General features: G+C 28.9%; 1 protein-coding gene across 1 annotated transcript; it reads right to left on the bottom strand.

Annotated features, from left to right (window-relative positions):
* Positions 1-8130: 8130 nt before the first annotated feature.
* LOC129291250 (auxin-induced protein AUX22-like) lies at positions 8131-12487 on the bottom strand. Its single transcript, XM_054928516.1, has 3 exons — positions 12013-12487; positions 10758-10851; positions 8131-8467 (listed from the first exon to the last, which is right to left on the bottom strand). Exons 1-3 carry the CDS (start codon positions 12380-12382, stop codon positions 8350-8352), a joined length of 582 nt encoding a protein of 193 aa, XP_054784491.1. The 5' UTR covers positions 12383-12487; the 3' UTR covers positions 8131-8349.
* Between the last annotated feature and the right edge of the window lie 4072 nt (positions 12488-16559).

Genomic DNA, 16559 nt, shown 5'->3' with positions numbered 1-16559 from the left:
TAAAAATTAGATTTTTCTAATTTAATAATAATATTTTACAAATTTATATTTTTCAAAACAATAATAGTAAATTTTAAAAAAATATTTTTTATTTAATATAATTTTAAATTTACAAACTTAATTATTACTCTCTTCGTTCAAAAATATAAAGCATTTTTTGAGGAGTTGAATATTAAAAAATGTAATCATTGCCTTTTTTAAAAAAAAAAGTGCCCCTATTGATAATGACTTTATATTTATTGTGGGGTTTTTAATATGGATAAATATGAAAAGATAGGGTTAGTTGAAAAGTAAGTAACTACTTTATCAGGAAAAAACATTCGATTAAAAATGCCTTACATTTTTAAATGGATGGAGTGCATTATAATTATTTTAATTCTTTCTCCTCTAGCATCATAAATGAAAATTTATTTTTATTAAATTGTCTTATACTTTAAAATAATAAAATAATTTCAAAATTATTTTATAATTCTTCTAAAAATATTTTCTGCATTCACAAACTCAAATTCAAGATTTTGTGTTTAAACAATTACAACCTTTTTTATTAATCCAAACAACTATTGATTTTAAGCAAGATATTGTGATTTTTAGTATTTCCTCCAAGAGTTTTAAAATATATGTTTTTTAAGTTTATTATATAATCTCTTTATTAAAAAATATATGGCATTTTTTAAAAAATTGAATGTTAAAAAATATAAAGCATTTTTAATTTTTTGAGGTATAATCATTGCCTTTTTTTAAAAGTATCCCTATTGATAATAACTTTATATTTATTATAGTGTATTTAATATGAGTAAATATAAAAAGATAGAGTTAGTTGAAAAGTAGGTAACTACTTTTTTAGAGATGAGATTCAGTTAAAATTGCCTTATATTTTTTAATAGAGCGAATATAAATTATATTGTATATAGATTAACTATCAATATATTAATGCCTTTAAGCATTGGAAAGAATATTTTTAAAATTTTAAAGTAGAAATAATATGAAATAATGTTTTTCGCTCTAAAGAAAAATATTTTAAAATGGAGGGAGTGGTATGTTATTAATATTTTTTTTTGGTTGGCCTAGTATCTTATTATTTTATTTAGGGGAAATGACAATGTAATTTTTATAAATTATATAAATGATAATTTAATATCTCAAAATAACATGATTCCATTGAAGTCCTTAGGGACTTCTGTGTTAGTAAGTTTAATGAAAAGATCATTTTATTCTTATTAATAAGTTATAATTTCTTATTCAATTCTTATAATTTTTTAAATAAAAGAAGTTATTCTTTAAACAACAGTTTTGATTTAGGTTTGTTGTTTTGAAATTTTTTTTAATAATAGAAATTATGTAAAGTTATAATTTCTTATTCAACTCTTGCGATTCACAAAATAAAAGTTATTATTTCTTAAACAAAAATTATGATTAAGGCTTGTTATTTTTAATTAGGGTAAAATGATATTTTCACTTTAGAATTTATTGACATAAAAGTTCTAAAGAATTTTAGTGAAATTATGACCTTGAAGAGACCTAAAATTCTAAAAAATAAAAGCGTAGAGACCTAAAATATTGAAAAAACTGTAGGAATTTATAACAAAATGCTAACAAATTGCAAGGATCTAAAGTTATGTTTCTCAAAAATATATCATTGGATACATACACACATCCTAAAAAAAAATACACTTTCCACAATCCAAACTCAAAATTCATGTTAAAAAACTCAAACTCAACACTCAAAATCATTCTTTTCAAGTTTTTCTTGTTAAGTTTTAATAAAATTATCGATTCCACATCCTTTGTATTTATCTCTCCAGATAAATTTGCATGCATCTTGACTTAAAAGAATTTTAAAAATTCTAAAGGCTTTTTTATAATTATCCTTCACACGTTTACTCTTTATGGGACGATCTTCTATTCTTCGATCATGATAAATGTACTTTTCAAATAATAATAACAATAAATGTTGTGGTATTTATATATAAGTATATACTTTATAAGTATATACTTTTTGCATTATAACAATTATAATTTCTTTAAAAATCTTAATTAGTGCGAACAAACAAAACTTTCGTGTACACTTGCTTAAAAAAGGAAAAGAAGAAGGGATAAGAAACTTTTTGAATGTTGCCACTAAGCATAACTTTCCCTAATTTCTTGATGACCATGGAGTTTTATTTGTCTAAGAAATAAATTAACTTTATAAAGTGATGAATGCCTTTTGTGTTTTTTTCTTTCTTTGCTTAGTCAAAAAATACTGATTAGATTCGTGTACCCAATTCTTTTTGACGGAAAAGCAAATAGCAAAAGAAAAAAACAAAAACAAAAGAAACAAAGATCAATCATTGATGTAGTGAAAGTTTAAAACACAATTAAGAGATGCTTAATCATTCATTTTGTACCATAAAACTACTCATTCTTATTATTCCAAATAATTAAAACATGTCTTGCATCATGATCAATAGTCTCTGATCTAATTAATTACAGCTCGGTAAGCCAGTACATGGATCTGTGTTCTTCGAGAAGCCAATTATAGTCTTTGAATTAATGCCTTGAACAGACCACACAATAATAATCACGCCCTTCAAAATAACTAACTAAAATTCTTTCAGGCGTTTGGATTTTTGGATTTAGATTTAAATTTTAAATTTTAAATTTCACATTAAAAATCCATGTATTTAATATTCATTTTTGAGTAGTTTGAAAAATTTCAAATGAAAAGAAAGATAAATTGAAATTTTAAAACAAAAATAAAAAATTGGGAATGAAGAATTTACCTTTATTTTTTAGTCAATAAGAGATGAGAACAAGAAACCTTGAGTGCATTTGATTTAAAGATACATTTATGTACTTAGTCTTATATACTTAATTATATATTTTTATCTGATTAAATTAAAATAAGTCAATTTTAAATTACATTGATAATGTTAATAAAAGAATTTAGATGTCTTGATTTGATTGAAAGCAGACAGCTTAAATATATAAAACTTTATATTCAAGTTTTCTACTTTAATTGGATCAATTAACAAAGTTATTAACGCCTCTTCAATTGTTGATAGATTCTTTTATTCAATTTGATATAGCACAAAAAATTAGATGAGTTGAGTCCTGTGATAATCATTTATTAGTGAGTTCAAAGAGTATATAGATCTATTACCAATTATGAGACTCTCGATCATATTGGCAATAATATTTGAACTTATAATTATATGAATTATGGACCAATTAATTCTTACCAACTGAAATAATCTTATTCACTCTTTATTTGAATTAATGAATATTCACAATTATTTCATTATTTATTATTTTTGGGGCAAGAAATTGTAGCTAGCTTCTTGTTTGCAATATGCCCCATTGAAAAGCATACAAGATACTGTTCAATTAATCTGGAAGAGCATACAAATGAAAAAGGAAAAGGAAGCTAGCAAACAAATAAACGAGAATTGTATATGTATATATATATATATATATATATATATATAGTGGAGACTAAAGTGAATAATGAGTGTATTGTCAAGAAGGAAGGATTCTGGTTTTACAAGTTGCAGAGAGAGACCCACCAATTGAAGACACAGCGAGGCATAAAAATGGAACCTTTATCTCTGAGATAGAGAAACTGAAAGCAATAAAAGAAGAAAGAAAGAGAGAAGGAAAGAAAGAAAGAAAGAGATTAAGACCTAACACAACCCAAAGGCTAAATTCTCTGTTCGCCCTAAAGTGGAGGCGATTGAAGGCACAGTGGTCCCTTGTTTACTTCAAATTATAGAGCAATGAATTAAACTAAGACCTACCTATATACCTAGCTAGCTTCATCTTCCTCTTGTACAAGAGCTATGTATATAGCCAGGGTTTTGAGATATTTACTCGTGTGCTGAAACTGATGAGTTCTCTCACATCATCACATGCATGTTTGTCATTCCTCTTCTTATTCATCAGTTAAGAGCTAAAAGATCTCTGTCACTTGCTCGCTCTTGTTCAGCATGTTCATCACTTTTCGCTTTCACAATTCGGATTTTTTTTTTTACTTCATAAAATTGACGGTATGAAGTGTGTGTATGTATACATTTGGATAAAAATAAAAATTAAAAAGGTAATAAGGATGTGCTTTAATTATTCTCTTATGTGTTACTTTCTATCTATGTTTTGTTGTCAATTCTTCCATACCACCACTAAATCTTGTCGTCGACAAACGTCTCAGTGGTGGTTTGTATATGTGTGTGTGTTTGGCAAAATTTCATGAGGCGTGCTAGAGACTTAATAATGGGTCTTGGGTCAAAGATTATGACTTCTATGAAACAAGCGGTGGCTCTTTGAAATCTCCTGTAGTTTTGTCAAATGCGATAAAGCGGTTTATGAAATTTTTGATTTATTGCATATCAATAAGCATATCTAATTTAGCGTGTGTCTGTGTGTGTGTGTGAGGCACAGATATTCAAAAAATTAAAATATGTTTAGCTAGCTATATATTTATAATTTTTATTATTTAATTAATGCATTTATGTTTTAAAATGAAATGGAATAATTATTACTAATTTTTTTGTGAGATGTAAGAGTATTCTATGCTCGATCGGCAACGGAAACTAACATCTTCCTTAAAATATGATAACAAAGAGTACTAAATTTATTTGTTGAGTATGGTAATTTTGGAGGAACACGACAACTAGCTTTTCATCTATGTGGAATCTTTCTCTATTTTGTTCTCGAAATTGACTAAATGAGTTTTCACATGCATGTGAATGTGTTTTAGCTGGGTTTCCATTGCTACAACTATGCCGAATAATAAAAAAAGAAACACAGCAAAATAAAATATTCACGATAAGTATTCATAATTAAAAATAGGAAAATAGGCCAGCATTGGTCATAAGAAAAAGAACTATAAATACTTAAATATGAGATATCAGGTTCGAATCTAATCTAAGTAAATATAAAATGCCAAAGCCTCGCAAGGTTAACCCTAGATTTGTAAGATTGAAAGAGGGGTTTTGTAAATATAAGCCTTTTTTTTTTTTAAACAGACTTTTCAATCATGTCGTCTCTTTTATGCTCAAACCCAGGGACCGACTCCTTAGGACCTGGCTAAAGCATTTTTCACCGTTAACTAGATGATTTGGAAAAAAAAAAAAAAGTTGAATGATCACCTTTTTTGTATAATAGGCTAATTCGATGGCTATTTTTTTAGTGACAAATAAGCAACATTAACTTAATTTGATAACTAAATAATTAGGAAGTTTATTCTGAGATACACACACACAGAGTAAAAGAAAGGGGATGAAATTATGGAATATTTTTTTTACCTGAATGAAATTATAGAATATAACAATCGTTGTCTCTAGATGTGTCAATCTTAAATATTAAGATTCCCATCATACATATATTTCAAAATATGAATTTAATTTTTTTAAAAAAGGAATACATAACTGTACGGCTGAAACTGAAAGTCATCGAAGCATTCAAAGAATGTAAACTGAATCAGTAATCATGCACCCACAGTTTCTGAGTAAGTCTGATTAAGCAAGGCATATGCAAGAAACTATGGATTAATTAATTAATACCATAATATAATATATAAAACAAAACTAGTTTCATTTGGGCCCATTTAGTTTAAGTATATCAAGATATGAGTTCATTGAAAGCAGACAATTTAGACCCGTGAATATAATATTATCAACTATACACTCGTGAGTGTATGAGATTACAAAATTAATTAATATACCTTTTTGACCTGAAAATTAATTATTATACTTATGGAAACAAAGTAAATGGTCACACTGCCACACAAACGGTGCTGTGTCTGATCGAAATTAATTTTTAAAACGGTTAGTTATTTTGTAGTATTAGAATGATATTATTTAATTATATTTTGGTATGTTCTAATTCGGATTAGATTCTGCACCTCGGATTAAGATAAACCTCCATTGATTTCTACGCTCTAATCATGTGCAATACAAATATACATGAACTAGAAATTCTCACGCTCCTCTGCGTCTCCTATTAATTACCTTTTAAATTAATTAATGTATTGTTTTTAATTTGTCGACATAGATAGGATATATTATTAGAAAATACTCCCTCCGCTACATGATGTAAAATATTTTTAATATGTTTTATGCATATTAAGAATTTTTTTTTATTCTCATGAAATTTTTTTTTTCGATTTTTCCTATCTACAACTATTATTGCAATTTTTCATGTAGAATTATTCAAGCACATTAACCGATACAAAGGCAAAGCTGGCTGGAAAAACATTTCTTAAAAGGGAGGGCATTTTGCACCGATAAGACTTTATAGAAGATGTTTTATATTATAGTTTTGAGATAGTAAAAACTTATTGAATTTGAATGTGTATTACTTATTAGACTTAGCTTGAAAACCAAGTTGACAAATGACAAGCATGACTCTTACTATGTGTGTGATTACTATATATGCAACGAATATTGGTCACTAAGGCCTTCTCATCTTATATAATTCAAATATTAAGTTTTTAACTATGTGAGAACATTGGTTGTCCCTAGACCTATGCCCTGGGGCATTGGAAGCCACCACCAAATGACCAGATAAAGCTCAACATTGACGGTGCAACAAAAGGGCATTTAGGTTTAGCCAGCTGTGGGGGTATCTTTCGTGACATTGAAGGAAAGTGAATGGGAGGTTTTGTATGTAATCTAGGCATGTGTACAGCTAAAGAAGCTGAATTTTGGAGTTTCTATTGTGGTTTGCAAATGGTTCGTAGGCTCAATTTGACTAAACTGATTGTAGAAAGTGACTCCTCCTTTGTTATTCAAGACTTCCAAAGTGGTGCAAGAAAACAATGATTCACATCAATGGCATATGTGCTATCTTGTTAAAGTTATCACTGAGGATTGCCAAATTATGGTGATACATGTGTTTTGAGAAAGCAATAGGAGTGTTGATCGGTTATTCAAGTTTGGGTTGACTCAATGTATTAAGTATAGTATCCTTAATGAACCTCCTAGAGATCTTATAGAGTGGCTGTATTAAGATGTTAGGAGTCATATTGACCCTAAGTTTACTATTAGTTAAACAAAGGTTCGGGCTCTACTTCATATTTGATAAAAATAAAAAATAAAATGGTCAGATGCTAAAAGTTCATCAAGGTTTAGGACAAAACCTTAATTTTAAATAGCATTTTTATAAGTGCTATTCAAAATTAAAGTGCTGGCATGGACAATGAAATGTAAACTCATGTTTTTTGGAGTATAAATCACATCCATTTTATTTGAAGCATAACAATCATTAGTATTTTTCTTATAAACTTATAAATAATCATGAAACTAATACACGTGTAGTTTTATAGCAAGTCATGCGGGAAAACAAATGAAAAATTACACACAAACATAATTAAATATCATAAAATTGATCTATTGACAATTGCGCATTAAAAAATAACAATTAAAATAATTGACGCTTTGTTATTAGACCTCGTGGCATTTAATGGTACTATGAAGACCCAAACATAATTCATAAAAAAAGGATGAAATGATGGCAAAATAACAATATATTAACTAGTGCATGTTTGTATATCCGTTTAGAATCAATTTTGAAGGCTAAAACCATAGTTTTATGAGAATATATCTAAACACTCATATTATATACTAAAATCAATTATGAACTAATTAAAATTATAGTTTTCTTTAAAACATCCAAACACCTATTATAAGGGTGTTTGGTTATATTTTCACAAAATCATGGTTTTATCTGATTTTCAATTATATTTTAAAATTATTTTTACTAATCAATCTTATAAGTCAATTATACTACATATATAATAAATTATATTCAAAATCAATCATATACATCAATTATATCCCAACTAAATTTCATTCAATGTTAATCCAAACACATCCCTAAATAAAGGAAGAAAAAAGGAACAACGAAAATTGAAAAGTGGTACGAAAATTAAGAGAATGATATTTTGGCAGAAGCAACTGAAATGGATTGACTTGGAAATTTTGGTGTGGTGAAGACCAAAATTAGCAAAACTAGCAAAACATTAATTTTAATCTAAATTGATGAGTTATTAAATTCCCACCATCTCATTATAGGGTCCTGTTTTTATCCTCAATTATTTTATTATTATTACTGCTACAACTAATAAAATAAAATAGAATATATAGTCTGATTCAATGATACACCAAACGTAAGAAGAATTATTATAACGGCCTGTTCCTTCAAATATAACAAAACGACAACACTAAACGGAATAATTAACCAAAACAAGTACGACATTAGAACTTGGGAAATAATTAATTAAAGCTTAATTAATCAGTCGTTTCCTTAATTTCCTTTGATTTGATTCTTGACATTTTGTGTCTCTCTATGTATATATCTTTGATGGATCATCGATCAGTTGGTGGCGCCTTCTTCTATATATCCCTTTAGAGACCCTTTTGGTGTCAATCCAAATCCCTTTGCGTCTGATTTCTTCATAATCCTCAACCTCTTGCAGGACTCCATAAACATCCTACAAAATCCAACACAATTTACCATTAATAATTGACAAATAAATAAATTAAAATTAGATAACACACGTGTGTTTAAATATAAAGGTACTAAAAATTATACCAGTTATCAAATCATTCAATGACTGATTTAAGGGTTAATAATTAAAACTGTGATTAAATAGGTCATAAATAAATTATTTTATTAAATTGATCAAGGTATTAGATCAACAAGTTACTGGTTCAAATGGTCTAATTGACCTGGTTTTGAACACCAAGGTATGGACTTTATGTGTCGTATAGATGTGGTAATTAAATTAGTCTTTGAATAGGGTCATTGGACATATTGATGATTCTTTGAGATGTGGCCACCTAAAAAAAAGCTTATTTTATTTTATTTTATGAGGGAAGAACATTATTATTATGAAGATTTTTCGGGCTTCCCAGCATGATAACGAGGAATTCACGCATGTCGGCTATATGTGGTCCAACCTACATTATTGGTGTCACGAATATGAATACTTTTATTTTCCTACCATACATGAATACGATATATATATATATATATATATTTGAGAGTATCTTTTAATAATTAATTAAACAATTTAGATTATCACACACTTTAAAATCTTAAGTATTCTTTAATTGAATTCTCTCATTCACTGATATTACTATTCTTGTTGCTTAAATATTGATAATACTAAAAATTTACCCAATCAGCATGCAGATGCCGATGATTAGGGATGATTTACTAAATTAATTTGAGCGTAACTGAATGGACAACTTAATGATGAAGCATCATGTTTCCAATCAAATGTACCTTTCGTGGACTACAATGTAATAAACCAAACTAGTTTATATATATTCATTATATATATATACATATATATATGAATATAGGACCTGATGGGATGGCATATATAAATCTGTGGGACTATATTTGTCGATGAGATTGAAAACCAGATGCTGATAAGTATAGTTGATGTACGTAGTTGAGTAAATAATACGTAAAGAACCATCAACATCACAAAATGATAAAACAAAATACATAAACATAAATACAAATAACAGTGGTTAGGTCCATGGATTTGATTCTTTTTAAATAAGGTTGAGAGTTCAAATATAGTGGATAGAAAAACATCACGCGAGAAAACTAATCCTAGTTGACCCCGTTAATGTTCTAGTATTACTTAATAATATTAAATATAAGATAACTATTAAACTATATACAGGAAAAAAAAAAAGAATAAATGTAGCATGTAGTTTTCAAAATGTGATAGTTTGTTGGTATTGTGGATAATGATAAGGTTGGCCAACACACGACGTGACTCCGGGGGACAAGTTTTCTGGCTCTACTACGTTTTAGTGTTTTCATTATATTTTCCAACATAATTAAATATATGCATACCCCACCTTCAAAAAAAAAAAAACTAAAATGTCTGTGCAATTTGCACATATCTCAAAATTAATGATATGCTTAAAATTTATGAATATTACGGCTAGTTATAATTTTATTGATTTATATATTAATATATTTAAAATAATTTTTTATAATTTATGATATGCCATGACTAAATAATTTTAATATTAAATATATTAAGTTCCTTGATTGCAAATAACAGTCCTTAATTATTATTTTGACAACCTGAATTAGATGTAGACATGTTTGTAAATAATAAAAAATAATTCATTGAAAGGATAATTAAGTTTCATATATATATATATATATATATTTAATTTCCTCAAATCTTGAAATTAAACACTATTAAATAATAATTAAATGAATACTTGTAATTTGATGTACGCCACAGGCATGACAGAGTAACAGGTTGAGAATAATCCCTCAATTTCTGAGTAATAACTTAAGATATAAGATACACTCTTTCTGAAGAACTTTTATACCTGTGAAGAACATACTTCAGCGATTTTTATATGCGACTTTTCCTAAAAAAATACTACTAGCATAATCACGAGAGGCAACAAAATTAAAATATTTAGAAATGCTATAATAAAATATACTCTTTTAATGTATGACAAGTTTTGAAAGCTTTTAACTAATTAATTATTTTTTTCAATTTTTTTTATTTAGTTATTATGATTTGAATTCTTAAACATTAATTTAATATAGTTATTAATTTAAAAAAGAACTAAATTTGAAAAGTTACATATATTTTTCCGCCAAAAAGTTGTATATTTTTTAAATGATTAAATAAGAATATTTGTGTTATAAGAAAATGAATGATCTGACTATAAACTACAGAAAAATTAAAAAGGAATTAATTAATGAGAAAAAGGAAGGAAAGAGAGACTTACTCCCAAGGGACATCTCCAACCAGCATCCAGTCACCCTCTTTGTCCTCATAAATGGGAACGTGTTCGCTTTTGTCTCCATTCTTCAACGTCTCCTCTGTCCATTCATAATTAATTAGCATTTATTCATTTTTTATTCACTAATCTCCTTCTATTCTTATTTTAATAATCCCCAAAAATCATCTCCAATGTCCTCATTTCTTTGTCTCCAAGTCAAGCGATATACATGATCATGCATATGTAATTAATATGCTCTGCCCCTTTTCAGATATTTCCGACTAATAATTCAAAGGTCCTATATATATATATATATATATATATAATATATATATATATATATTTCATTAAAAAAATATAAAATATTTTTAATCAAATCTCACCCTTTAAAAAAGTGATTATTTATTTTTAAATTAATTATATATTTTTAAATTTATCTCTATTATACACCCTATAATAAATATGAAGTTAATATCAATAGAGACATTTTTAAAAAAATAATGATTATATTTCAAAAGACTAAAAATATTTTATATTTTTAAATATTCAACTCCGTAAAAAATACCTTATATTTTTTAAGGAAAGGAGTATATTCTTAATTAGTCATCTTCTATATTATATTTATTTTATTATAATTATTTTACAAAATATCAATCTTTTTTTTCTTTCTTTGTTAATCTCATCGCCCAACGCCCAAAAACTTAGGGTATTAATTCAGAGCCAAAACGTAAAAATACTTAAAAAAATTTTGACCAAGAGTATTCAATAATTTAAAGTAAAGAAAAGTACACGAATACCTACAAAGTTAATGGTCAATATTTTTTAATTTTAATAATTTGATCATAGATGCATTAAAAAATTATTAGTATTCATGCACTTTTTTCACTCAGAGTTATATTTGATGCTCTTAGCCCGCGACTTCTTAAATATATTTTTCCTTTTGCCTGATTAATTTATTACCATACGTGGGACAGTTATTATCAACAAGCCTCACACTTTAGCATATTACTCAAACTCAATACCTCACAATAGGAGTACTCGAACTCAAGATTCAAGGCAGGTGGATTTGATACTAAATACGAACTACAAATTTAAAATCATTATTACAAAAAATATTTCTATTAGTTGTATACATCTAACTAATCAGATAATAAACCTATTTTTGCATGTTTAATAGTTTCTTCATCTTAATTTCTATGTCGTAACACGAAAAATCAGGTTTGGCTAGAATGAAATTGAAAAAGAAGAAAAGAAAACTCACCGAGTCCATAGCAACCAAAGAGCTTTTCCAAGGCAAAAGCGAGTTGAGAGTAACACTTGTGTTTTTCCAAGTCTATTTTGCGCAAGAAAGGAGCTCCATCCATGCTCACTTTCACGTACATTTTTGACCCTTCGTTCACCATGCTATTCTTCCTCCGGTACGAGCACACCGGCGGCCACCCCACCACCACCTCCTCGTTATTCTTCTTCCCCGCCGACAAGCTGTTCTGATCATCTCCGCCGCCGCCATGATCATCAATCTCCGAGAACAGCCTCTTCTTCTCATTCTTCTTCTTCATCCCCTCCCTCCCAGGAAGACCCAGCCTCAGCTCTGTGATCTCAAGTCCAAGTCCACCATCTTTTTCCATCATCAAAACCCCACAATAATTTTCTCTCTTAACTTTCCCGGAAAACTTCAAATTTTCTCTCTGGACGATGGACAGAGAATATATCAATATATGTGTGTATATACTGGGGAGGGAGTGGGTGGGCTTATGTATATAGATATAGAAAATGTGAAATAAATGAGGACATGGTGGGGGCAGTGACAGGTCAAGTGATGGGTTAGTGGTCGGTCACATGAGAAACAAACGTAGGGACGAGGGTGTTTAGGTGGGGTGCCCCACAAGAGCACCGATAAAGGGAAGCACTATAAGTCGAATATGGGGACTACGTATCTGATGGATCTCATTCTTCCTTTGATTTGGTCAGATTTAATTCCGTCCGTCCGATTAGGTGACTGGGAAACACGCCATGTGGTTTGCTTGATTCAGGACCTCTTCGCAATAAATTATGCACAGTAAAGGTCATCGTATGTAATGGGTCTCCGCCTTGGTTTTTTTTTTTTTAATTTTTTTTAGTAATTAAGAAACATGCATTTCCTTATGCATTCTCATTCTGCTTTTCTTTCTCTATATTTTTAAATTTTTACATTGAAGTCCCTATACTTAATTACGTGGCCGTCTACTTTCGAGGCATTTGATCCCACCAAAACTTGGTGACTGGCTAGCTTGTTTTTTTTTCTCTAAAAAAAGAGTTATTAATATCGATTTAAATAATTAAAAATTTATAAATTTTAATTGCAGCATTAAATTTTAAATATAGCTAAATTTTAATTTATAGTTAGAATTTATGTTTGCAACTGTCTCAATCAATATTTACAATTAATTTTTTAAAAAAGTTTTAGAAACCTAACTATCATTCTTTCTATTTATTTTGTGTGTGTGAGAGAGAGAATAATATTATGGAATGTACGTAATGGGAATAAACATTGGTTACTTAGATTAATATAGTTTCAAAAATTTAATCTCAACTTCTGAATTTCCACCAATTTATCTTTGATTTGCACTTAAATATCTAATTATAAATGTGAAATTTAAAATAAATAAAACTGTATAAAAAATAACAATAAATGAAAATTAGATCAAGGTCTGGTGAATTTAACTTTATATAAATCAGAGTAGACTCCATAAAATCCACGTATTTGTGTACAAAATTTAAAATAAAATGCACTATTTTCATATAGTACGTAATGGTGTTCTCAATTCTTTCCCTTTTTATTTATTTCACGGTAATTAGTTTGAATTAACATGAATATAGATTTTTATATAAATGAGGGGTTGATGCGATTAATTATATGGCCATGATCCATCCAAGATGGTCTAAGTAAGCATACATGTATAGGGACTACGGTGGGGACAAAGGACCAGAATCAAAAGCAAACAATAATGATCAGTCAAAACTTGAAAATGTACACCAAAGTTAACAATTTCGCACACCATGTTTGCCTCTTTCACACGCCTCTCCTTGAAACCACCTGGTTTCATTATATTCTTCACTTTTCTTAACCCAAATCATTATTAGCCTTAATCCTCTTTTAACTAGCACTTTTATCATTAATCCTCACCTTTCCCAAACACATCGTACAATGAACTTGACGTCTTCCACAGTACACTTACCTAATTCACACGAAAACTATTTATGATACACAAAAAATGGTCCTTGATATTTTGTTAGGGTGTCAAGTATGAATAAATTTGATTCGGTCTGGAGAAAAGTCTTATATCATATAGAGTTGTATTGAAAAATTAGTATATAACTGAAAAAGATCAATGAACATAATATTTTAAAATTTTAAATTAAAATATAATGTCGTATTTATTTACGTACATCTTTTTGGAACTGTTAGACTAACTGTTTTCTCTTCCCTTCTGAGATGCTCTCTAGACCCATCATATTATAAACTACTGAACAAAAAAAATTAAATTATTATACAAATAATCAGATGACTTATCATTTTTATCTCTATTTTTAAGAGGGATCATATAATTGAAAAGTTGTTGGAAAAAAAATAAATAACAAAATAACTTTTCTTAAAACAGGTAAAAGATGTCCTAAATACGATATGAACTGGAGGGAGTACATGTATGTATAACATCTTTTATATGTCAGTCATCACCCACTTGCTTTGGTCAATTTGATTGGTAATTTATAGTAATTGCTCTCTTAATTTCCTATTCTTTTTTAGGGAAAGCATATTATTAATAACATCTCAATCACCTTGACTGCTCCGCCACCTAACTTGACTTTTCTGTCTCATTAACTTTGTCAATAAACATAATATTCTACGCATTTTAGAGGTTTCATATACGATATATGTTCCATGAATGAATCTTGAGATTTTCGTATAATCATTTAAGTATTATATTTTACCCAAATTTTACGCTAATAATGATCTAACGGCAGACACGTCCAAAGCACAAAGACTATGATGCGTCATCTTTCTTTCTTATATTCTTTTTTAATTTCACTTGGATTAAATTCTGTTATATCCTTGTGAATACATGTATGCACTTTAGCATAAATTATTTTCAGTCTTCATTTGGTCAAATGTAAACAACCTAGCTACCCCCAGTATTTCTATGACCAAGCACCAAAAACTTATTTATAATTTACCCCTTGATTAGTAATTAATCTTGGCATTTCTCAAAATATGCATGCACGTGTGTGTGGAGCCGGTAATTTTAGTGGGCCAGGCTTATTTAGATAGGGCTTGAAGCATCCTCCCTTTTTAAAAAAGTCCACATAGCCAAACTTGGCCCTAACTTTTTTTGGCCGGATTTGGATTGACCCGTCAGGCTTGGCCAAAATTGACAACTCTATATACATATAAAGCTAGAAATTCTAGCCATCGGGTTTATTTGAGACAGGCTCAATTTAGTTCAAGCTTATTTGGATCGGGCTTCAAGTATCTATACAAATACTATATAAATAGAACTGGATTTATCTATATAAACATGCACACACATGTGTGTGGAGGTGGTAACTTGGGTGGGCTAGGTTATTCAGATCAGGCTTGAAGTATCTTCTCTTCTTAAAAAAGCTCATATAATCAAGCTTGGTCCTAACTTTTTTTGATTAGGTTTGGATTAGCCCGTCAAACTTGGCTAAAATTGCCAACTCTATATACACATGGAGCTAGAAATTCTAGCCATCAAATTTATTTGGGATGGGCTCAATTCAATCCATGCTTATTCGGATTGGGTTTCAAGTATCTTACCCTCTTAAAAAAGCTCATAAAGCCACGTCCATCCTTGACTTTTTTTCAAGCGGGTTCAAGCTAGCTCGAATAACCAACTTAGAGAGAGAAAGAGAGAGATGGTTGGCATGCATCTTGATATCATCTTGTGTGGGCATGGCATGGTGAAAGAAGGATACAAAGAATAAAGTTCAGAGACACAACACCTCCATTATCATACATTTTCCTGATTCTTTTTGTTAAGTTACATTCGCGATCACATCAAATATGTTACCTAAGCAACCTAAAAAAACAAAAACAAAAAGCCGCACTGAGCTAATTTGGTTAGAGTGGGAATAAACTTTAGGATGTTCCATGTAACTTAATACCAAAATAATAAAAACAAACTGTCTCAAAATATTGTATGCAAGTCTATATCTCGACCATATATCTTATCCCTTGCCCGTGAATCTGGTGCTGGATATCCAAGTGCCATAAAACTGTTGAAGATGTGATACATGAAGTAAAACACTTTATTTTGCTGTACGTTCCATTATCCCAGATCTCTGACCTAGACTAATTCAATTAACAATTTTTGGGCAAGCTTGTAATTACCTTAAGGTAAATCTTAATTATCAAATTGGCTTAAACTATTTTGATATAAAAACAAACTTAATATATACCTAGCTAATTCCACAAAGTTTAATAGAATATACCTCCCACTAAGAATTTAATTGTTACTGCATAATCAAGGTTCAAATTCAAAGCCTCCAGTTAAGTTGAATCAACTCCTTTTGCAAGGTGGTTTGGTTTTCCTCTCGTTTAATTAGTTTTTAAGGTCCCATAATTTGAAGATCAGAAGCAATCACGTTCTGTGTTGGCTGCAGAATCAAAATCAATTTTTCTGGGCCTAAAAAATCTACCCTAATTAGCCTGCTCGTTTGGTGATGAATATGTTTGTATATGTATATATAATCAAGACAGTAATTTAATTATGTCTAAGAAGCATCATTCAAATTCGATTCCTTTTT

The sequence above is a fragment of the Prosopis cineraria genome, unplaced genomic scaffold (genome assembly GCF_029017545.1).
Source record: "Prosopis cineraria cultivar Desert tree isolate PC_DT_omini unplaced genomic scaffold, ASM2901754v1 PC13, whole genome shotgun sequence".
Taxonomy (NCBI): Eukaryota; Viridiplantae; Streptophyta; class Magnoliopsida; order Fabales; family Fabaceae; genus Prosopis; species Prosopis cineraria.
Note: the sequence above shows the minus strand (reverse complement) of the source record. Positions and strands in the feature narration are given on the sequence as shown.